Consider the following 23,466-nt stretch of genomic DNA (forward strand, 5'->3'; position numbering starts at 1 on the left):
ACCAGTGCATTGGTCATCTTCCCCACCCTCTTCACTGAAGTAATTTTTAAAAATCTTTTTATAGTGTCTTTTTATAAAAAGAAGAACAGGAGTACTTGTGGCACCTTAGAGACTAACAAATTTATTAGAGCATAAGCTTTCGTGGACTACAGCCCACTTCTTCAGATGCATATAGAATGGAACATAGCTCTAATAAATTTGTTAGTCTCTAAGGTGCCACAAGTACTCCTGTTCTTCTTTTTGCGGATACAGACTAACACGGCTGCTACTCTGAAACCTGTCTTTTTATAATTCACTTTATAACTTGGTGTCTTTGATTATAAACTAAGTTGTCGCACATCTAGACATTTCAAGTTTTCCCATCTTTGTTTTGGGACCAAGACCTTATTCTCATATTTGGCATTTTGTCAAGCATGTCAGAAATAAATAAGAGTGATTACTGTTCACTGGAGGAGGTTAAAATGAGCAATTTAATGTGATGAGGCACTAAAATAAGATCTGGATTGTGCCACTCTTATTAACCCTGAGTAGTGTCTTTCCCTGATACATTACTTGAGGTGAGGATGGCAGAATTTGGCCTTCATTCTTTAGTGTAGGAAATCCATGCTACTGAGCAACACAGGCCCTGCACGTATCACCGTTGTGTCAGCTATCTCATCTTAGGCTAGCTTTTACATTTCATCTCTGTTTAAAAAAAAAAAATGCACAGAAAAACAAAAGACTGCCACACACAACTTTAAGGTCAGAAACCCAGCATAGTATTTAAGAGAATCTTTCTTTTATCTGTATCTGCAGTTGGTGGGATGCAAGAAACCGTGCTAACGGTCACAGGAAAATCGGTGAAAGAGGTGATGAAGCTGGACGATGATGAAACCTTTTCCAAATTTTACCGTCACATGGATTGCCCAACTTCCACAGTGCCTTTGGAGCTTGATGAGGACTTTGATGCCATCTTTGATCCTTATGCACCAAAGTGAGCTCCTTCTCTTTCGCTGTTCTGAATGAATAAATATACATTTTTCCATGATGTTTTACAAATGGCCGTTGGTCTCCCCTTTTTACCGGTCCCCTCCCCTCTCGTCTTTACCCCAATAGGAGAAACCTTCCAACTTAACCTTCCAAGCTAAATATGAGTCAACAGTGTGATGCTGTTGCAAAAAAAGCAAACATGATTCTGGGATGCATTAACAGGTGTGTTGTGAGCAAGACACGAGAAGTCATTCTTCCGCTCTACTCTGCTCTGGTTAGGCCTCAGCTGGAGTATTGTGTCCAGTTCTGGGCGCCGCATTTTAAAAAAGATGTGGAGAAATTGGAAAGGGTCCAGAGAAGAGCAACAAGAATGATTAAAGGTCTTGAGAACATGACCTATGAACGAAGGCTGAAAGAACTGGGTTTGTTTAGTTTGGAAAAGAGAAGACTGAGAGGGGACATGATAGCAGTTTTCAGGTATCTAAAAGGGTGTCATAAGGAGGAGGGAGAGAACTTGTTCACCTTAGCCTCTAAGGATAGAACCAGAAACAATGGGTTTAAACTGCAGCAAGGGAGGTCTAGGTTGGACATTAGGAAAAAGTTCCTAACTGTCAGGGTGGTTAAACACTGGAACAAATTGCCTAGGGAGGTTGTGGAATCTCCGTCTCTGGAGATATTTAAGAGTAGGTTAGATAAATGTCTATTAGGGATGGTCTAGGCAGTATTTGGTCCTGCCATGCGGGCAGGGGACTGGACTCGATGACCTCTCGAGGTCCCTTCCAGTCCTATAATCTATGAATCTATGAATTAACCAAATCTTTGCCCAGAGTTGGCTAACTTTAATCACAGATATGCAGAGCTGGCCAAAATGTTCAGTTGTAGAAATTTTTTTTTAGATGTCTCTTAACAGTGGCCATATCCAATTCTTCTCTGGATTTCTGGAATACCCTTACGCATGCATCAGTGAGCTGACTTTAGCTTTAAATATCATCCCAGTACAGAGCAAGTCTGTAATCATTAGTGGCTTTTGACTAAGACCAATTATGTCATCTGAAGATTATAAAACTTTCATTTGCTGCTTAGGTTAACTTCTTCTGTAGCAGAGCACAAACGTGCCGTGAGACCTATGCGCAGAGCTCAGGCTTCAAGGAACCCCCTGAAATTGCTGGCTGCACGAGAGGACATTCTTCATGAATACACCGAACAAAGATTAAATATTGCCTTCATGGAGTCAAAGCGAATGAAAGTAGAAAAAAGTAAGTCAATTTCATGGCTCTTATGTGCCAGTATCTTTCTAGTAGTGAAGGGCTAAAAAAAATCTACGCATAACACTCTCTGAGAGGTTTTCAGTTAGAAGGCTGAACATCGGTAAAATATTGAACCCCAGTGGAACAAGAAGGAAGTGGGGGAACCTTGAGGGAAGGTTACCGACTTCAGTACTCTGATACCAACTTTTCCAGTCTCTTCAACAAGTGAAGAGAGAACAACACTGAGTTTTTGAGAGATTGGGTCGAGTTGGGAGGAGAGGGGCTGAACATGCCACTAGCAGCTAAGGAGCAGATAAAATGCATGTTTAGTATGATGACAAATTATTCTGTTGGGAAAAGAGAGCAAGTCTAGTTTGTCAGAAATAGACCAACTTTTATTCTTGTAAATTTCCCTCAATCTCATGGCCATAATTATCCCTCAAGAATTCAAAAGTGACCTCGTAACTCCAAACCATTCGCTTCCTTACAGAAGGAACTTGCAGTGAAGTGCATTAGTGACATTGTGTTCTCATGATAACCACAGTATTAACAAGTCATAGTAGTGTAATGTTTCTTCAAAGTTTTTGGCAAACTATCATTACAGTGCATTGGTTAAGAGTTTCCCTTTGCCACTGCAGTGAAGAGAACTAATCTTTATGTTGCCTATATCGATTAAAACAAATTCTGTGTAGTATTGTACTTTGCAGTGTTATACTAAACAATCTGTTCCACCTTGTATTTAGCTGTGACACTGAGTACCTTTCCCAGACCTGAAGAATAGCTCTGTGTACTCAGATGCTTGTCTCTTTCACCAACAGAAGTTGGTCCAATGAAAGATCTTAGCTCACCCACCTTATCTCTCTAGTATTGTGATGTAATGTAAAGAGAAGCATTAATCTGAATTATAAACTTCTGAAATCATTTGTTTTGGTTGAGAAATAGGCGCTAATGGTGAAGAATTGAGATTCTTTTAGAACTTTATAATAAGCTGACTCTGAGACTTTGGAGTGTGTAAATGCCTGTTGTATCACAGTGGCTGAGATAAATTTGAGGGGAATTGCAACTAATTAGTCTTGGCTTCTCTCTCAGCATTGTTAATCATTTACATTTGCATCACAAATGTACACTGCACTTCCCAAAATATTGAGTAAGATATTTCTTAAGTTGGAATTTCTGAAAATAAAATATGTTTGGTAAACTGATCGTTGACAGTTTACTATGGGATGATATCTAGAAACTTGCCTAATGATTAAGACGAGCAGAGTCTTTGGACTAGCTGTTAAATTTAAATTCAACCTGTTTTTTGTTGTCTTTTTCAGTGGCAACAACAAAAAAAGCTGAAAATGAGCCATGCAAGAAAAAAATCTAATAAAATATAGAAACGAAACATAATGTGTTTTTTTTGTTTTTGTTTTTTGCTTTTTGTGTCTCCTGTTTGGTTTTTTGTTTTGTTTTGTGTGTGTAAGTGTCTACAAACTCAAATTTCTCAGAAGTAGCACTTGCTGGTTTAGCAAGCAAAGAAAACTTCAGCAGCGTCAGTTTACGAAGTGTCAATCTAACTGAACAAAACTCCAACAACAGTGCTGTGCCATACAAGAAACTGATGCTGTTGCAAATTAAAGGTATGCAAGAAGGTTTTATATTATCAATATTTTTAAATGGAGATATCCCATCTCCTAGAACTGGAAGGGACCTTGAAAGGTCATAGAGTCCAGCCCCCCGCCTTCACTAGCAGGACCAAGTACTGATTTTACCCCAGATCCCCAAGTGGCCCCCTCAAGGATTGAACTCACAACCCTGGGTTTAGCAGGCCAATGCTCAAACCACTGAGCTATCCCTCCCCCCAAATATGTATTCATTATGGTAACGTCCAAAAGGTCCTCTAGAAATTGGAGCCCCACTATATTGACAAAGAACACCCTGCCCTGGAAAGTTTACAACCTAAAAGATTCAAGAACAAGGTAAGGTTATGAGTCATGGATATAACATGCCACGTAAATGAACATGGTGATGACTGGCACGGCTTTGGTAAGAAAAGAGGAGAGGATAAACTTCAGGATTTCTGTTTTTCTGTTCTGTGGGGTTTTATTTAAATTTTTGCTTTATCTTCCTAATATTCGCCTCTATTCTGGTACCCATTACTACCCACTTTCCACTTGCAGTAAGAATACCATAATGCCATTTCAATTCGTGCAACACATTGTTACTGAGCCTAATCTCTGCTAAATACTACTTGTTTGGCAAGTCAGAATCTTTAAATCATATGATTGTCTAGTAAGGCAATAAAGTAGTTTCACAAATGGAAAAGGCTATGGATTTTGGCTGCTTTTTATGCCATTTATTATTATTCTTTTTTTCTCCAGTGGAGTTTAAAATTGTCAAGGCAGGAATAAGTGGCAATATAGAAATATCAGTTAATAGAAGAAAACAAATTGTTTTCCCCAAGTATGAACCCTGTGTTGTTCTTTATTCATTCTTCTAATGAAAGACTTTGGGGAATGGATTATTAGTGCAATGGGATCAAGTTTGTCTTTCATTCAAAATAATTAGGTCTTCAAAGATTGATGGCAGTATTTTTAGGAATATAATTATCCTGGTTTTATATTTTAGGAAGAAGACATGTTCAAACAAGATTAGTTGAACCAAGGGCTTCATCACTGAACAGTGGTGACTGCTTCCTGTTGTTAACTCCACATTACTGTTTCCTTTGGGTAGGAGAGTTTGCAAACGTCATAGAAAAAGCTAAGGTTAGTCCACTAAAATGAGATCTCACAGGCCATTTCTTCCTTTCACATAATCACGTTTGATGCCAATTATCTGAATAGTCCAGTGCTGGAATATGTGCACAGTAGCATATCATTGATAATCAGTGGGAGGCAAATATGTCTTATTCCCCTAACCTCTGCATTTATTGGAAGCTGACGTGGGACATGCAAGTTGCAAAACCACAATAGGAAATCCTCAGGAAAGGGATTTGTATTCAAACAGAAAAATAGTATGAATTGCAGGATGTCCTTTCTGTTTCTGCATTCATTAGGATCAGTTCTCATTGGAATTACAAATAAAAGCACTGGTGTAGTTGTCATTTTTCTCTAGCTTCTTGGTGTTTAATAAAAGAGAAGTAATGACCATTACCACTGTTACCAACCGTGCTGTCCCCTTTCTCACTCCTGCACTTTCCCTCGACTGAACGTGCACAAATGACTTAACCGATCCTATTCAGATAATTATGTTAATCTCTTAGGCATCAGAACTTGCAACTTTAATTCAGACAAAGAGGGAACTCGGCTGTAGAGCTTCTTATGTACAGACCATAGAAGAAGGGATAAATACCCATACTCATGCTGCCAAAGACTTCTGGAAACTCCTCGGTGGCCAGACAAGTTACCAGTGTAAGAGATTTTATATTTTCACCATTTCAGCCCCTGATGTTTTATCATCGTAAAATAGCTGAATTGACTGTTCCAATGTAGAGAAATTTAATATTAGAACATTGAGTATTTATGATTTTTTTTTCTCTTCAAGCTGCTGGAAACCCCGAGGAAGATGAAATGTACGAAGCTGCAATAATAGAAACAAATTGCATCTATCGTTTAGTAGATGATAAACTTATTCCTGATGATGACTACTGGGGGAAAATGCCAAGATGTACTCTGCTACAATCCAAAGAGGTACAGTAAGTTACATTTAGGAGTTTGAATTTGGAACACTTAACACTTCCTCTGGAAGATACTGATGGTCTGATTTTCAGTAAGTTTGTAGGCACACAATTGCAAATACACATCTGCACACTTACTGAAAATCAGGTCCTTTGTACTTCTGACACTTTAAACCCTTCGCTGCCAGAGACTGACCATCTACAGAGCCCTTGGTGCCAAGAAAGTAAAGAAAAATTAGAATGTATTATCTCAACACTGACAACTTTTAAAGACTTCCAACCCTTTTTGTCCATGGTGGGTTCTTTTGCTTCCAGTCCATCCAAGTCTAAACCAGATGGTCCTAACTTTTTTTTCATCTCCCCTTCCCAAAACTCTTTTCCACCCTCAGTAAATTCTCACTGCAGCCACATCATCCAACCAGGAGGAATTGAAAGTAGTTTCTTAGAACAAGTCAGTATTGCTTTGTGATCAGTGAGAGCTTTCAGTTCTCCCATGAACTCCCTCCCTCGTAAGCAAATTCCTCTGTAGCATTCCTAGTACAGTAACTCCTCACTTAATGTTGTAGTTATGTTCCTGAAAAATGCAACTTTAAGTGAAACAATGTTAAACAAATCCAATTTTCCCATAAGATTTAATGTAAATGTGGGGGGTTAGGTTCCAAGAAAAAAATTTGGGGCAGACAAAAGGCATTATATATTGTACAGTACTGTACTGTACTGTGGTTGGGAAGTGCCCCAGGCTTACCCCACACAGGCACAGCCCGCTGCAGGCAAGGATGCTAGGAAGCACCTTTGCAGCGGCAGCTTCCCTGGAGAACAGGCGCTGCCTTTGCTGGGGGATGCTCCAGGCCTGCCTCTTCCTGTTCCCGCTCCATTCCAGGTCCACCCCTTCCCACCCCCACTCCACCTCCTCTCCAGAGCACAACGCGTCCCTGCTCCTCTTTTCCCCCTCCCCCCCAAGTCCTAAGCGCTGGGGGGGGAGGAAGGCGGAGAAGAGGAACTTGTGCAATGCTCCCTTGTAAAGTCACTGCTCTTCCACAGAAGTGAGGAGTTACTGTACTTGCTTACCAAATATGCAAGTAATCAGGCCCATAAGTCAAACCCAAATGCTATGCTGTGGCTGCTATTTCATTGTCGGCTCCTTTTGTCACATAGGACATTTGTAAGTATTTGTTTCGCTACATTAATTATATCACAACCTGGCCATTGTTATACTAAAGAGTTTTTGGTATAACTGAGCATATTTTCCCTGCAGTTAAATTACTACTGTAATTATTTCTAGGTTCTGGTTTTTGATTTCGGCAGCGAAGTATATGTGTGGCATGGGAAAGAAGTCACATTAGCACAGAGAAAAGTAGCATTCCAGCTGGCCAAACATTTGTGGAATGGAACATTTGACTACGCCAATTGTGACATAAATCCTCTAGACCCTGGAGAGTGCAATCCCCTTATACCAAGGTACCAAACTTGCAGCTGTTCTAGTACTTTTGCTCTCTTATTGATACACTGGGGATATACATTATTGGGAGTTAATGCAACTGAATTCCCTTAGACTGGGTCAGTGTGTAAATGCCAGCTGCCATTTTTCTTTGTGGAAACAATGGCTTTTAGTTGCCATGAGCCAGCATGATATAACATGTAAAGTTGTGCCAGCTGGGGAGCTGTGTATTGGCAAATAAACATTCGGGGAGGCGAAATCTTTCAGGCTGCCTTTGTACATCATAAAGAAGAAGGTACACAGCCGTTTGCTTTCCCTTGCTGGTCACCTTTAAAATCCTACATCAAGTCACTGGCAAATGTTTGATATCTGAATAGTTTCAAACTTTATAATTTGCAAACTAGAGTAAAGACTTGGAAACCTGTATTGAACTTGAGTTTTCTCAGGGATGTTTAAACCATTTGATTTCTTGCATATATGTTACAGTATGTAATTTAATCCACCTTTTTGTTTTTTTCTAATACAGAAAAGGACAAGGGCGTCCTGACTGGGCTATCTTTGGCAGACTCACAGAACATAATGAGACCATATTGTTCAAAGAAAAATTTCTTGATTGGACAGAATTGAAGAAACACAATGAGAAGAACTCGAGTGAATCTCTTCACCAGAAGGTAGAGCAAATAAACTTACTGAGTATTTTCAATACTTGATTTGTGTGTCTGTAATGGGAAGACAATTTTGAATTCAAAACATATAAATGACTGATAATCATCAGCAGAGATGTAAGTTTTGTACTCAGTGGTCTAAACTGCTTCCTTGATCAGTCTGTTTTTAAAATGTCAACCAGAACAATATCATTGATGGTAAACCCACATACATGCTCTTAATCAACTAATGTTTGGGGGGTTGATCAATGCTTCAAAACTGGCTTTAGTACAAAAGGAAAACAGTACCACTGTGTCACAAAGTATCGCATACATTTGCTCTTTGTATGTTTATCATTAAATCATTGGGTAAGAAGAAAAAAATCTAAACGTAGACCAAAAAGAACCAACCTGTTACATGTCTTATCACAGGAAGACTCCAGGTCTGACTTTAAACCATATGATGTCATGCTAATGGTACCGGTGCCCCAAACTACGGTTGGCACAGTCTTGGATGGAATAAATATTGGCCGTGGCTATGGATTTATTGAAGGAGAAGATGGGAGGCAGTTTGAAATTATCACTGCCTCCGTGGATGTCTGGCACATCCTGGAATTTGATTACAGTAGGCTGCCTAAACAAAGCATTGGACAGTTCCATGAGGGAGACACGTATGTGGTTAAATGGAAGTACATGGTGAGCACTGCAGGTTAGTGAACAACTGAATTTCTTCATGCTAGATACTGATGTCTGTGGCTAAAACAGCTAATGTTATAGCAAAATCCAGAGCTAAATTTCTTTGCATGTGATGCACCCCACTAGGCAAACAAGACAGGAATTCACTTACAGCATGTGGCCATTAAACGAACTTTGCAAGCAAGATATGAAGTAGAATTCCTGGTAAAACCATTGCTGTTTTTCCTCTTCCTCACACCAAAATGTAATCTGTGCCATCACACAGCAGTTTGCCATGTATTAGCTTACTTGCATCCAAATTGCAGTCGCATAGTTTTGGTTTGCAAAATGGCTTGAGTGATGATATCAAGAGTAATTGTAATCTTCTTTAACGTAGAACTGAATCAGGTAGGGAGCTCGACTAGTGGCAGTGCTCTGAACTGACTTGCAAGAGATGTAGGTTTAGTTCCAGGTGAAGCCTTTTCCAGGTAGTGGAGAGAGGAACCAAGGGGGAAGCAAAAGTCTGTGCTAGACTGTGAAGCCGAAATGCCAGGAGGGAAGGAATCTCTTTGTGCTGGCTCTCCAAACACTCATCAATGCATTTCAGCCTTGATTTGAAAATTCTTAACTGTGCTCCAATTAAAAGACTGATTGATTAGGCAGATCTCTAGCAAACAACCAACTCAGGGTGATCTTTGTTTAGGTAGGGGACTGGTAGGGCTGTGCCTCACTCCATGCTTTCAAAATGGGGAATGAACTCCAGAACAGGAGATGGCCCATTGGTAAATAAAGTACGAACAGCCCCACAAATGAAAAGTGTGTTCCAAGGGGGCAAGCCCTAATCAGCCACAGCACAAATATGGCTTCGCTCTTAAAAGTAGTGAGAAAATGCAGATTAATGTGTGATTGTGGAGTCAAGATACTAGAGAATCCAATTAGAGGACAAAAGGGTGTGAAATTTGAATCTGAGAGTAGCTGTAGATGAAGTAAACCCAGACATGTATGCTTTGTTGCAGAAACTTTTGAATAGAAAACTATCTGACTTAAACATGAAACCATGAACTGATTCCATATGTAAACAAAACAAGAGAAAACCAACTTCTCACTCCTTGAAGAATTTGGGGTTGTTGTTTTTTTCCTTACACTTTGCAAATAGTTTGAAAGTACAAATCTGCTCGGTTGGGCTGGTTTTGTCAAAGGAGGCACCGCCTTTCACTGTTTTGAAGGGTTTAGGAGGAGACTGAGGCCAAGATTTTCAAGTAACTAGTGATTTTGGGTGCCCAATTTGAGATGACTTTAGAGGGCCTGGATTTTCAGAGTGATTGTTCAGCACTTCTGAATGTCTGGTAGGTGTCAAAATAGATTTAGGAGACTAACTTTAAACAGTTTTTGAAAATCTTGTCCTAATTGTGTCACAGGTTATTCAGAGTGTTCTTTAACTAAAGTAAAGCTTTCCATCAAGGGTTTTAATGTAGAACTTGTCTTTCTTCACACATGCTTTTGATTACTAATTGTAGTATTGAGATAATGAATAAAGGTCTTTCTAAAAAAAAATATTCTTGGCTCCGAGTCCTCTGCTCAGACTAACATGGAGCATTTAGTTAATTGGAAAATGAAACTTTTACAAGTAATCATGAGACTCTTTTCATTAAAGTAAGTTATTAACTTAGTGTTCTCTGATTGTCATAACTTGGAATCCTCTTGCATTTTCCTTTTTTAATATAATTATACCAAGAAGAATGTTCGTGTTCTGCCTGTAGCTGCCTCAACTGCTGCTGTTTCTAATATCGTTCAGCAGCCAGCTAATCTCTTGCTGCCAAAGAACAGTGTATTATGGAAAATGAGACGCTGTGCTTTTTTTGTTGTTTGGTAACATGACTGGCTACACCATTCCACGTTGTCTGATTCTCTCAAGTGATGTTAATTATATTACATGATCCTTCTTCTGGTTTGGAGGCCTTTGGCCAGTCAGTGGAGTCTGTGCGTGCGGCTTTACATCCACCAGATGATGTCCCTGTGAAGGATTGGCACATGCATCTTGCACTGCTTGACTTAATGTTTCTCAGATTGTGCGGGTAGTCAGTGCTGCACTGGATTTCACATTACTGAGCTGGCTGGCTGTGCACTCCACAACGCTAGCAATAGCTTTTTTCCTTCAACGTGAGCCATTTGTTTTGCAGTTGGAAGCAGACAAAAGGGAGAACAGCAAGGAAGGGCTGTTGGAAAAGAGAAGTGTGTGTACTTCTTTTGGCAAGGCAGGCACTCCACAGTGAGCGAGAAGGGCACATCAGCACTGATGACTGTGGAGCTTGATGAAGAGAGAGGAGCACAGGTGAGCTGCCGACGTATCCACTCTGTAGAAACTGCTATGGGAAATCGGTAGTAAAAAATTCTAATACTTTCCAAATGCCCACGTTTGGTGAGTAAATGTGGTGGTGGGATTTGGGGATCATTTTTTTTTTTTTTGCTCCCTTCTAATGCAGAAGTCGTACCTATTGCCACTACATATACATATACAGCCCCCCCAAAGTCCCCTTTGGCCTTGCAGAACAACATTCCAGCATTGTAAAAAATTTGCTTCTTTGTGGATTATGTAATTCCAAGATCTGCCTTCTGGGAAGTCTGAGGAAGAATGTTCCTTCTCTCCTTCCCCCTGCTGTAGGAAAAGGCATGACTTGTAGATACATCCCCTGCCTTCAGATTCAGAATCCAATTAAGGAATTCATATTCTGTCACACTACAAGTATCCGAAGAGCTCCAGCCATTCTGCTAAGCCCCATAAGAAGCATTTTCTGCCAGGCCAAGACATAAAATTGAATTGTATTTGCAAAGTATTGTAATGACATAGCTTGGGGAGCAGGCATGGGGTGAAGGGAGCAAAGGACATGATCTCATTTGACACCTCCCATACCAAATTCTGTGCAAGTGATTGTAAACCAGTCTGTCCTATCCGTTTAATAAGCAGCAATGTCAGTTCAATAATGACAAAACTTTTTAAGGCTTCATAGAAGCCAGCATTTTAAGCAAAATTAAAGCATATTTGTACAGACGCTTCCTGACTTACGCAAGCATTCTGTTCTGGAATGCCTTGCGTAACTCGAATTTTCCATAAGTCGGAAACGTATACCTGACCATTACGCAACCCCACCCCCCCAAAAAAACCTCCTATTTCTAGCTTACGGAACTTTTTCCTATATGCAGATTTGCGTAAGTCAGGTTTGCGTAACCCAGGGGGCGTCTGTATATGATTTTTACGATCTTCATAGGGCTGCCATATAACTATTGTCTCAAAATGTCTCAGTTCTTTGAGAAGATGACTCCTGCCATTAATGGACTCCAATGCTGTTTGAAAATAAACCAATTTAAATTACAATATAGTCAGTGCTAATTATCCTCTGAAATTTAAGATTGCTGAACACTGCAACATGGATATAGGTTCCTCTTAGTTATGCAGTTCCTAACCAGAACAACATGTATGAGTCCCACTGAATGTTGATGTATTTGGCAGCTCAAACAATAGTCAGCGTTTTAACATATTAGAAAAACCACCCTTGTGGGTGGCCAGGACTATACTATTTTTAATACTCTGCCAAGAGGCAGTTTTTCCTCAATCTTTAAATTCATTTACTGTGGTTTCGGTATTGTGGTGCTCTCCATTTCTAGGTACAAGTGCTTCAAGGAAAAGAACCACCATGCTTTCTGCAGTGCTTCCAGGGAGGGATGGTTGTGCATGCTGGAAGAAGGGAAGAGGAAGAAGAAAATACACAAAGTAAATCGCTTATTAGATATGTTTTTTCTGCTTCATGGTCCTCCTTTTCTGGAAAAAATGGATTTTAGATGAAAGCTAAACTAGTACTCATTCTATAACAACGGGAATAGTGGAGCTTCTTCTGTAGATGATCTTTGTCACGGGGCTTATACTCATGCTTTCATTTTAGTTCACTCCTCACTTAAACTTAAAATGTGTTTTGTCAACCCAGGAGCAAATTCATTTTGCTGTACATACATTTAAATTGTCCCCTCTGCTTTAAGATGCTTCTCTGTTTTACATGGCAAAAAATGATTATTTGATTATGAACTTGCAGTTTTGCATGCTGTCATTTTGGACTTCTATTACTCAAACAAAACAAAGCTGCTGTGACCTTTTTACCATGCACTGCAATTCCTACTGTGTATTCTGTGAACACTAGGCAAATTCTTTTCAATCCAGTGGCAGCTTGGAAAGGCTGCAATTGTATTGGGATAAATCTGAACTTGACTTGATACGCCTAAATATTGCAGTTCACCAAGTGGAGATGACATTAAAAGATAAGGTACCATTAGTATATTGGTCCCTTATTCACCCTAAATAGAAAAGGGGGAGGGTTACGGAGCAGTGATAAAACTGACTGACTGTGAATTTCCTTTTATCACTTTGTGACAGTTTAAGATTGTGTAATGCAATGCAGTGCTTGCCATTTATCCTAAAAGATCTTGAATTAGAAGTAACTTTGCCAGAATGTAATAAAGTTTTCGTCCTGTTTGTGCCCATTCCAGGTGACTGGAGGCTGTACTGTGTACGAGGAGAAGTTTCCATTGAAGGAAATTTACTTGAAGTAGCATGTCACTGCAGCAGCCTAAGGTCCAGGACGTCTATGATTGTCCTCAATATAAATAAAGCCCTTATCTATCTGTGGCATGGCTGCAAAGCACAGTCTCACACAAAGGATGTAGGAAGAACAGCAGCGAATAAAATAAAAGAACAGTAAGTAGCTGACTTATAGACATTTGTATTCTGTAGCTGGATTATTAAATGTAGCTGTCTGCCAGAAAAAAAACAGCAACCCTCCACTGATCGGGAGTGGGTTAAGAGGTTGCAGCAAGGCTGCGTGTTGGGAGAGGAGGAATGGACAGGGCACCTAGTTCATTATGTGCATATTCTGATTTTCACACAATCCCAATAGGGTGAGATATACTTACTGTTCTTGCAGTACTGAATTGCCATTCCTGTAAAAGAATGGGAGACCGAAAAGCATCTAAAAGTAAAGATTCAATTATGACCTAACAGAGGTGATAGGATAAGAAAAAGCCTTATGAGAGAGAGGGTATGACGAGGCTAGGGAAGGAAGCTTGCAAGAGGCACTGATGGGGGATGGAAAGGAGAAACTGAAGAACTGGTTAAGAGCTCACATGAGCATTCTCTCATGCTCTGCATATATGATCAGTCGTACAAATAAATACCATTACTGAAATGTCAGACCTTACATTGTTGTTTCCTGTATTGATTTTCATATGGATTAGGCTGGCAAAAAGGAAGTGCCAGTGTCCAGAGAGTCAGTCTTTGGACTGGCTTGGGTTGCTGACAAGTGCATGAAGCTGTATGTTGTTGGAAGTAAGGGTATTGGGTTCACATCACTTCTTTGTATTGCAGATGTCCATTGGAAGCTGGATTGCACAGCAGCAGCAAGGTGACAATACATGAATGTGATGAAGGGTCAGAGCCATTGGGATTCTGGGATGCATTAGGAAGGAGAGATCGAAAAGCCTATGATTGCATGTTGCAAGGTAGTGTTGCAGTCCAGTGATCTTCACCTACATGCTACTGTGTTGTAGGACTATAAAATACATTGTTTTTTTTAGTTGAACACATTTCCGTTGTTGATGTGAAACTTTAGCAATAGTCAGGGCCCTGGTGAAGTAAAGAAATCACTGGAGAATAAAATATGCTTCGTGCCACACACAAGTGAATCTATTGGTGTCTGGGGATGCAAGGGGCCGGAGAGTGAAGTGTCCTCCCCCCACACACATGTAGAACAGAGCAGCAGTTAACTCTTAGCCCACCAAATATGTTTCAGTTCTCCACTGGAGGGATTGGATGATGGTTTTGTGTTTAATCATTGACCCCTCTTCTGGAACTGCCAACAAAGATAGTAGTTGTGGGACAGATTTTTACAATATGAAAATCTGTCAGTTAAGTAGTAGATATGTGAAGTAAGCCTGTCTCACAAAGCCACAGAACAGTCAGCCACCAAGGGTATGTCTAAACTGCAATTAAAAACCCATGGCTGGCTCATGCTAGCTGACTTGGGCTTGCAGGGCTGTTTAATTGCAGTGTAGAATTTCGGGCTCTAGGACCCTGTAAGATGGGAGGGCCCCAGGGCTCAGACTGCAGCCTGAGCCTGAACGTCTACACCCCAGTTAAGTAGGCCCTTCACCCGAACCCCATGAGTACCACTCAGGTGGTGGGAGTCTAATTGCAGTGTGGACATATGTGACAAATGGCTGGTCACTGCTAGCCAAGGTTGGATTCAAAATGGTGGCTAAAGCTAAAATGCTTTCTATCCCAGCCATTGCCAGTCTCCTTTCCTGATTATTCAAAAGTCAAAGTGTAATGTAGCAAGCGTAAATGCAGCTTTTCAAATTAACTTTGTCCTGCTGTACTAGACATTTTTGTCTTTTGTTCTATTAGATCCTGGAAAGTTTAACTTCACCCCCCGCCTGTTCATCCTCAGCAGTTCATCAGGAGACTTCTCAGCCACTGAATATATATATCCTGCAAGAGATCCCACTGTTGTCAATTCCATGCCATTTCTGCAGGAGGATCTCTACACTGCCCCACAGCCAGGTACAGAAGCAGACTATTGATGTAAATACTGCACTGATCCCAGCTAGGATATCCAAGAATAAATGTCCCGAATACAGAGACCCCTAGTATAAAGTTATTCTAACATGTAAGTAGAGAAACGTACTGACAGGAGTTATTGAACAATGGTGACCTATAAAAGTATTAATGCAACAAGCAAGTAGGGAGGGAAAAGGCATAGTCCCACACTGCTTTGCACTGGGATGCAGTAAGCAGAACTCCTGGGGGACTTCTGCACCTAAAAATGTTGCGCACAATACGTTAAAATTCTTCATATTTTGTCAAAATAATATTGTATGATCACATCAGTTTCAGTTATTTTGGTGATTTATTTCAGAGTACCTCTGAGCACTAGATTCCCCCAGGAGTAGAAAGTTAAAGAAATCCCTACGACAACCCAGTTCCTGTTTCTCTGCATCCTCCCTCACAAAGCCCCGTTGCGGGACCAGACTCCCATGCCCTCCCCCCCCCCCAGAGCCCAGCTATGGGGCCCCTGCAAGCCAGACACCCACATCCCTCCCACCCAGAGTCCAGCCTCAGGGCACCCCCCAGCCCAGACACCCGCACCTCCTCTCCCCAGTGCCCACCTCCAGCTCCCCCTCCGCCTGTCCTGTATTTGCAAGGTGGGAAGCTGGGCTCTGCCTGGTCCAGCCGTCCCTAATGGCAGCCAGAAATTCTGCATTGTGCAGTGGCACAGAATTCCCCCAGGAGTAAAGTATGGGTCTGTTCAGATTTAATTAATAGCAGTATTTGTACCCAAACTATTACTAAAGAAAGCACAGTGTTTCCTGTGGGGAACCAGAGCTCAGCCCCTTGCTTCTTGGGTTTACAGAAATCCCTGTGGATGGATAACAAATGACATTGATGGACTCTAAGATGAGTCTCATTTGTCCAACCAAAATAGGCTGATTTTAGTCAAGGCTATGCAGTTTATCTTATGGAGAAACCTAGTAAAACATATATTGACTAAATCTCTGGTATTTTTGGATCTTCTTTGGCTGTATAGCACTCTTCCTTGTTGACAATCACCATGAAGTGTATCTTTGGCAAGGCTGGTGGCCTGTAGAGAACAAAATAACTGGATCAGCTCGAATCCGATGGGCTACAGACAGGAAATGTGCCATGGAGACAGTACTCCAATACTGCAGAGGTAATAAGAAAGCTACTCTGTGCCAGTGTTGATCCTGACTATTTTAAGGTTTCTATAGTAACGCTCACCAGAGTATTTAAGTGCTCCCCAGGTAAAATAAATCAGCAAGAGTCCCTAGTAAACTAGGGTGAGGTCCCTAGTAAACTTCAAGGAATTTGTCTATTCTTTCCCTCAATCCTTCCATTAGGATTAGAGGCCTCTGTTGGGAAGCAATGTTTTATTGTATTTAAATCATCTTGCTTGTAATGTGAGTGTACTTCCTCAAAGAGGGAAGTGGGCAGATGGTGGATTAGTCTGATCTCTGGAAATTCATGCTACTACAGAACCCCCTTTAATGCTGAATGCTGTGGCTCCAGCTCTAATGTGCTTCGTCCTGGGTTTTGTAAAGTGTATTGTCCCAAAGGAATGATTGGAGATGCAATTGCTGATGTAACTGGGTTCTGATTTGTTGATGGCTTTGAAAATCAGGAACAAGGCTTTGAACTGACAAGCTGGAAGCTGACTGGGAGCTCATGTAGGGAGCAAAGCATGGGGTGATGTGCTCACAGTGGCCTGCCTCACAAAGGAGACAACCAGATATGATCTGCACAAGTTAGAGAGCCTCTGCACTGTTACCACATTTAGTCCCACATACAGTGATCCAAGCTTGAACTGATGAATGCGTGGATTGCGGTGGCTGGATTCTGATCTTGGATGAAGGGATGGAGTTTCCTTGGAAGAAGGAGATAGAAAAAGGCTCAAGCTTGGAGATGAGAAGAAAAGGACCTTGAGGCGTCTCACTTCTCTGACAAATAGGGGTTGGATGATGGGATATCTTCATTGGAAGAAGAGCACATTGACCCAGCTGTTATTTCAGAGCATTTCCTCCATCTCACCAGCATCACTCCAATTTGGTTTGAGCCAACCCTTCCCAGTTACAACTAAAGAGCTGATCTCTTGTGGCATTGTGACATCCTCGATGGCCTTGGTTTTAGCTGTGGTAAATTAACTGTACAACTCACAGCTGAGTCAGTGGCACCTTCCAGCTTCTCCAGTGGTCTCTCTCATACGAGAAAGAGCTGGAGAGGTGGGAGGAATAAATGTTGAACTCCACGTGTGTGGGCCCTTGGGGAAGAAGGTGCCAGTGACTGATCACTGCTCTCTGGGTCCGGGTAGGAGAGGAATGATTGTCATTATGCTACTGTGCCATCTACTCCTGTTGTGTCACCTAAATGGATCAGTAACACCTTGTGGCTGAGTGTAGAAAGTTACCAAAAAGCTGAGCATTGAAACATGACGTGTATCCATTGCTATGCAGAGGTCCTCTTCCTGTGCCACTGGAGCACTCTTTGTGCAGAATTCTGATGTACATCCAGGATGTTGGCAGATTTTTTTCACGTGTTGGCCTTGAGTCATTTCCAATTGGAGTAGGAATTAGAGGTTAAAGATGGAGCAGTAGTTGGAAAGGCCCTTCGGCACCACATGCTGGTTTTTTGAGGACTGGGGCAGGCTATTGCAGTTCTGAGACTCTGAAGGACACGTTGGTGACAATATTACCTAACCCTTACATAGCTTTTTCCATCTGTAGATCTCAGAGCACTTGACTAAGGAGGTCAGTATCATTATCCCCATTTTACAGATGAGGCACGGAGGTGCAGTGCCCAGGTCAACCAGCAGGCCAATGGAAGAGCCTTGAATAGAATCCAGGTCTCCTGAGACACAGTCCAGTGCTCCAGCTGCTAGACAATACAGCCTCATGTTAATGAAAACTTTTTTTCCCCCTGGCTTTCATCAAAGAGCAGGGAGCAGGTTGTGACTTGAATGTGCCTCAGAATTTCTTGAATTTCAATGGCTGTAACGGTAGCAGGGTGGCGAATGCTGTCTGCAGTGGTTTGGATTTTCTGCCTTTCTGTTCCCCCGTATTTGAATGCAAAGTGGGATGAGAGCTCCTCGGTGGTCTGTGCTTGGGATTATGTGTCACAAACTGATTAATTGCTTCGCTAAGTGCAGTAGGCTCTGCTGGCTATGATATTTCAGCTGCGGTGGCTTTGGAGTTGAAAGCTCCCTTTCCAGGTGTGGTATAGTTCTGCAAGAGCTATTTGTGCTGTTGATGTAGCAAGTTTTTCCACCATCGAAGTCCTAATATTTTACTTATGTACTTGCACTTCCAAAATCAATCTGAATCCCAGGATGATCTCAATCGCTGTGAAGGAGAAGGAGCTAGCTTTGTGGCCACGGTGTCAGTGGGAGCAGGTACCATTTGACTATGATGTTCTATTGGTTTCTTAGCCTCTTGGGCCTGCGGGCTGAGTGATTCTCCTGTCAGATATGCTGAAAACTTTACAGGAATTAATCTTTCATGGGTTAACTAGCGCTGGTCTTTCATTGCCCTAATAAGATGGCACAATTAAATAGCAAGAAATATAAATACTGCAGTTATCCTAAAAGTAAAAGAGAATAGCAAGAAGGGATCTAGTTAAGTGGATAATCAGAAGAATTTAAGTGTGTTTTATTACTTTTTTTGGCTTACAGCCAGCATTCAAACTACAAGATGATATGAAGTACTTTGGTTTGTCTCCTTGGATAACAGCTTGAATATTCCTAGTGGCACTCGGTGCTTCTTTGCGCACAAATCTCTTTATCTAACCTGTCAGATTTTCTTGAAACTTTCTGAAGCTTTGTCTGCTAAATCAGCAGACTGCTTTGGAGGACTGAGCTCCCGCATAGGAGAGAGAGAGAGAGAGAGAGTGTGTTGCAGTTTGGATTCTTGCATAAGAAAGGCAAACCGGCCTGAGTAGAGGGCAGAGTTCACTTCATTAACTGAAATGATGAAAATGTTTCTCCACTCAAAAATTAAATTGTCCTACCAGATGGCTAAGCCGATATTAGAGCATTATCTGGCACAAGCAATCCTTCCTATACTCCACCACTAGTATCACTGATCTGTGTTGCTTACTGTGTAGACTAGGCTGACAAATTTTGCAAATTGCAGAGTTTCAAATCGCTGTCATAGTATTATATGGCAAATTCAAGCAGTTTCCACAATGCGATTGTGGAACTGGAGGATTCAGATGATAAATCCCTTGTCTAAATTGTGTAGCTGAAGGATTCTGATTTGTTGCTAATTTGTTCATTGGGATACTTGAGATTAAAGCTCTGTAGATTAGTCTGTTTCGTGCGACTAAATTCTTTCTGATCTGTTTGCTACCAAATGTTTGACCTCAAACAAAACATGGAGTGCTCACAGTTTGCAGAGTTATTGAGAAAGTGGTTGTGATGGTTCTCTGGGTACACCGACTGAGAGTCACCTTGTTACCCTCCACCTCTAGTTTGAGGAGAGAGTTTTCCTTGTGCCTATCTGGGTGTCAGCTTCCTAATACCACCAGCCTGTTACCCACCCAAACACGATCCCCTGAGCTATGCCAGCCCTAGCTTTGCCTTGCAGTGTCACAGTAGGTGCACCCCAGTCTCTGAGTCCCTTTGAAGCGTTCCTCTGTGATATCCAGCCCCTCATGCTGGCTTCTCACAGAACTGCCAGGTTCCCAAACAGAACACACCAACTTGTAAGAGTCAAGTCAGGATTAGCATTTTGCTTAATATCACACTTGGATATATTTATAATGTAAACAAGGATAAATTTATCATCAAAGATTCAAATGATAGTGAGTAGGAATACTGGAAACAAACGGTTACATATGAAATAAAATCATAACACTCTAGCTTAACTAACAAGTTAACCTGTCTAAAGAAGTTTATCTGACCCAAAGTCCTCTGCAGCGTTTTCAACCAAGGCTGCTTGAGAGCCCATTTTTATGAATGCAAACGTGCTGTCCATTTACTTCCTAGGTGCAGGGTGAGGCTGTGTCTTATTTGCCTTCTAGCTATACCCCCAAAGTTCATTTTCTTTACTCTTAGCCAGCAAAACCCCCCTCTACTCCTCCCTGTGGATTGGGTTTTTTTTCCTGTGTGCTTCTTCCATATTGACTTCACATCTCTTCCTTAACGTTTGACTTCATGTGTAAATGGGCATCCATTGTGTTAGCATACAATGCTTGATTTACATCCCAAACAGCGACATTGCTCACCTTCCCTCCTGTCTGGAGGAAAACCTGTTTTGCACCTTTACTATTGCTTAATGCCTTGATACAGACATGAAAACCACATTTTCAGTATATATACATAACTCCTTACATTGTATCTATACGTGGAATTCACAACAATTTTAATGACCCAGCTGACACTGGCTTTCATTTGAGATCTCCCATGACATTCTTTGGTAGACTAGAATGTACACACCAGACTGACGAGATTTCTGCAACCCCTCTGCTCCCCCTTGTCAGTTGGCATTAGGTGGTTCTTGGGTCACAGTGGTGAAGAGAACTCTGGCAGTGTCTGGACTCCTCAGATTTCATTGATCCCTGTCTGTCTGGTTTACGTGTAGCTATAGTGTGAAGCTGGCACTAGTTTCCGTGACTGACTTTCTAGTAAGGTATCCATGCTGACTCTTCTAGATCCGCCTGCTGCTTTTATGACCATGAACCGCACACAGTTTTAAGTCCAGACAGTGAGTGCAATAGACAGGATCACTCTTTATCCTGGATTGGTGCTGTTTGTCCTCTGAGATCCTAGACTGCTTGGTAACAGCTCAAGTGTGATCTCTTGCAAGGTTGTGTTCTCATTCCTGTGGTTTATGCCAATGACAAGCTGAGTTGCCGTGTTGTCATCATCTTTCTCAGTGCCTACCTGAGATAGGCACTTGGGGTAGAGAGAGCTGGATGAGGCTCCAGACAAGATGGTATTAAGGCTGTTTTGAGAAATCATGCCTGTCTCCATTTTAAGGATGTTTGTCCACCCTTCTTCAGGAGTATTCACCATCAAGGAGCACTCGTGGGTCCCTCATTGCTATGAATTGAGCTGGCCAAGAGTGCCTTTTTTCGTCTGCACTTGGTGTAATAACTGCAGTCGTTATCTATGGGCATGTCTTTCTGACCTCCAGATGGGATTATTGCAGTGTTCTGTGTGGTGTGCAGGGCATCCTTTGAAGCGCCTTTGTAAGTTCCAACTGCAGCAAATTGCAATGGTCCAGCTGGCCATAGGGAGCATATTATGAGTGCTGCATAGACTGCACTGATTTCCTGTTCACTTCTAGGTACAATTCCAGGTGTTTGTATTGCTTTCTAAAGGCCTGTATGGTTTAGCTTCTAACCACCATTACCACCTTGCATTCCCCACATACTGCAGTGACATTGTGGGCAGCTGAGAGATTCTCACCGAGGTCTCCAAACTTGAATTTTGCATGCTGCTGACATTTTCAATGCCGGACACTCTGTTCTGGAATTCCCTTCTTTTGGTAACCTCAGAACATTATGCAAAATTCATCTTTCCACTCAGGCTTTTTTGCAGGGTGATGGATTGGGCATGGGGAGGGGAGGAAGGCTTATATTGTGCATGTTATGAGAGGAGTCCATTTTGTTTTGTTCTTTTTCAGTAGTAAGCTACGTATTTGGATTTGTACATATGCCCAGAAATGACATGATAGGTACACTTTTAGAATATTGAACAATACACCTTTTAAAGTTGCTCTGATGTGCAAAAGAAAGTTTGTTGAGCACAGTCTAGATCAGGGGTTCTCACAACACATTTTTTGGTGGCCTCAGAGTGCGGCCACCAACTCTTGCTGGTGGCCGCTCTGACAATTTTTCCTAAAATACTGAATTAACTGAAGGGGGGGACTGTTTCAGCCCCTTTACACAACAGACTAACTCGGCCCCAGCAAGCCTGGGGACAAATTAAGCCCTGAATGAGGAGGGGGTACAGAGGCAGTGGGGGCCAGGGCAATGGGGGGTGATGAGCTTGGGGCCAGAGACCGTCACTGTGTGGCCAGGGAATGGAGCCTGAAGCCCCGTGGCTAGCCACCCCAGGGCTGAAGCCTGATCCCTCCGCCCCCAAGAAGGTGGGGAACTCACTGGCGGCCTTGGAGGAGGGACTGCTGCTTCGCGTTTCTTCCCCCCCCCCCCTCGCTCCGCCCCCATCACAGCCCAGGAGGCTGTGGCAGCAAGAAAAGCCCTATGGTGGCCGCATTTGAGAAACGCTGGTCTAGATCAGTGGTTCTCAAACTTTTTTTTTCGCAGACCACTTGAAAATTGCTGAGGGTCTCAGCGGACAACTTAATGATCTTTCCAAATGTTGTTTGTACCGTTAGCTAACTATTGCAAAGCACTTTGGATAAAAGTGTTATATTAAAAAAAACTTTATAATAATTAATGTTTTTTGTTCTACAAATAAAAGCTCACAGCTCATAATTTAATATCAGTAGTCTTACCTTTCTAATGCGATGGATGTACCATCTCTCCCCTGCCGCGGCAGCCCCCAAGCTGGGGCTGAGAAGGAGCGGGGGTCTCTCCCCAGCAGCCGCAGCCCTGGAGCTGGGGAAAGTTGCCTCTTTCTCTGGCCGCTGCAGCCCTGCACGTCCCAAATTCCAAACTAATTAGGTGCCTGGACCCTGGAGAAGAGACACATGTAAGGTGAGGTGGTGGCCTTGGGGAGCCATGCCTGTGTGGCTCCACTAATTAGGTGTGTGGCCCTTTATTTTCTTGTGTGAAGTCGCCCAGGCGTGCACCTTAGAGGGAACTCTCTGCGGCCCACCTGAATGGAGCTTGTGGGCCTCTGGTGGTCTGCGGACCACAGTTTGAGAACCTCTGGTCTAGATGAAAGGCCCTGCTAAAATTTTATCCGGCAATATAGAGTGACCAAGAGCCTGCAAGATAATTAATGTTTTACAACACCTCTCGTTTTATATTTTGGATGTTGTAGGAAAAAATGTAAAGAAACCTCCGAAATCCTACCTAATTCATGCTGGTCTTGAACCCCTGACGTTCACCAATATGTTCCCTAGCTGGGAACACAGAGAAGACATAGCCGAGATCACAGAAATGGTAAACAAGCCTTCTATTGCAATTGTTTCCTGTTGCTGCGCTTGTTCTTTTCTGTTTGCTATTGTTAGTAACAGCCAGCACGCTTTATGCTGGGAAGTCCCAAACTCCAGAGGATTAACCTAAATAATGCACTTCAGGAATCTGGAAGA

General features: G+C 42.0%; 1 protein-coding gene across 25 annotated transcripts in view; it reads left to right on the forward strand.

The window, feature by feature from the left end:
• Positions 1 to 23,466, forward strand: part of SVIL (supervillin) — a 135,353-nt gene that overhangs the window by 108,497 nt on the left and 3,390 nt on the right. For all 25 annotated transcript variants that reach the window (XM_054020849.1, XM_054020851.1, XM_054020853.1 and 22 more), the window contains 16 exons: positions 796 to 973; positions 2,053 to 2,225; positions 3,683 to 3,838; positions 4,827 to 4,963; positions 5,461 to 5,608; positions 5,742 to 5,887; positions 7,157 to 7,332; positions 7,839 to 7,983; positions 8,389 to 8,665; positions 10,812 to 10,963; positions 12,295 to 12,400; positions 13,168 to 13,375; positions 14,042 to 14,175; positions 15,080 to 15,235; positions 16,260 to 16,403; positions 23,196 to 23,317. In XM_054020849.1, coding sequence (XP_053876824.1) covers positions 796 to 973; positions 2,053 to 2,225; positions 3,683 to 3,838; positions 4,827 to 4,963; positions 5,461 to 5,608; positions 5,742 to 5,887; positions 7,157 to 7,332; positions 7,839 to 7,983; positions 8,389 to 8,665; positions 10,812 to 10,963; positions 12,295 to 12,400; positions 13,168 to 13,375; positions 14,042 to 14,175; positions 15,080 to 15,235; positions 16,260 to 16,403; positions 23,196 to 23,317 — 2,558 coding nt within the window. The remainder of the gene's footprint in view (positions 1 to 795; positions 974 to 2,052; positions 2,226 to 3,682; positions 3,839 to 4,826; positions 4,964 to 5,460; positions 5,609 to 5,741; positions 5,888 to 7,156; positions 7,333 to 7,838; positions 7,984 to 8,388; positions 8,666 to 10,811; positions 10,964 to 12,294; positions 12,401 to 13,167; positions 13,376 to 14,041; positions 14,176 to 15,079; positions 15,236 to 16,259; positions 16,404 to 23,195; positions 23,318 to 23,466) is intronic.

The sequence above is a fragment of the Malaclemys terrapin genome, chromosome 2, assembly GCF_027887155.1.
Source record: "Malaclemys terrapin pileata isolate rMalTer1 chromosome 2, rMalTer1.hap1, whole genome shotgun sequence".
NCBI lineage: Eukaryota > Metazoa > Chordata > Testudines > Emydidae > Malaclemys > Malaclemys terrapin.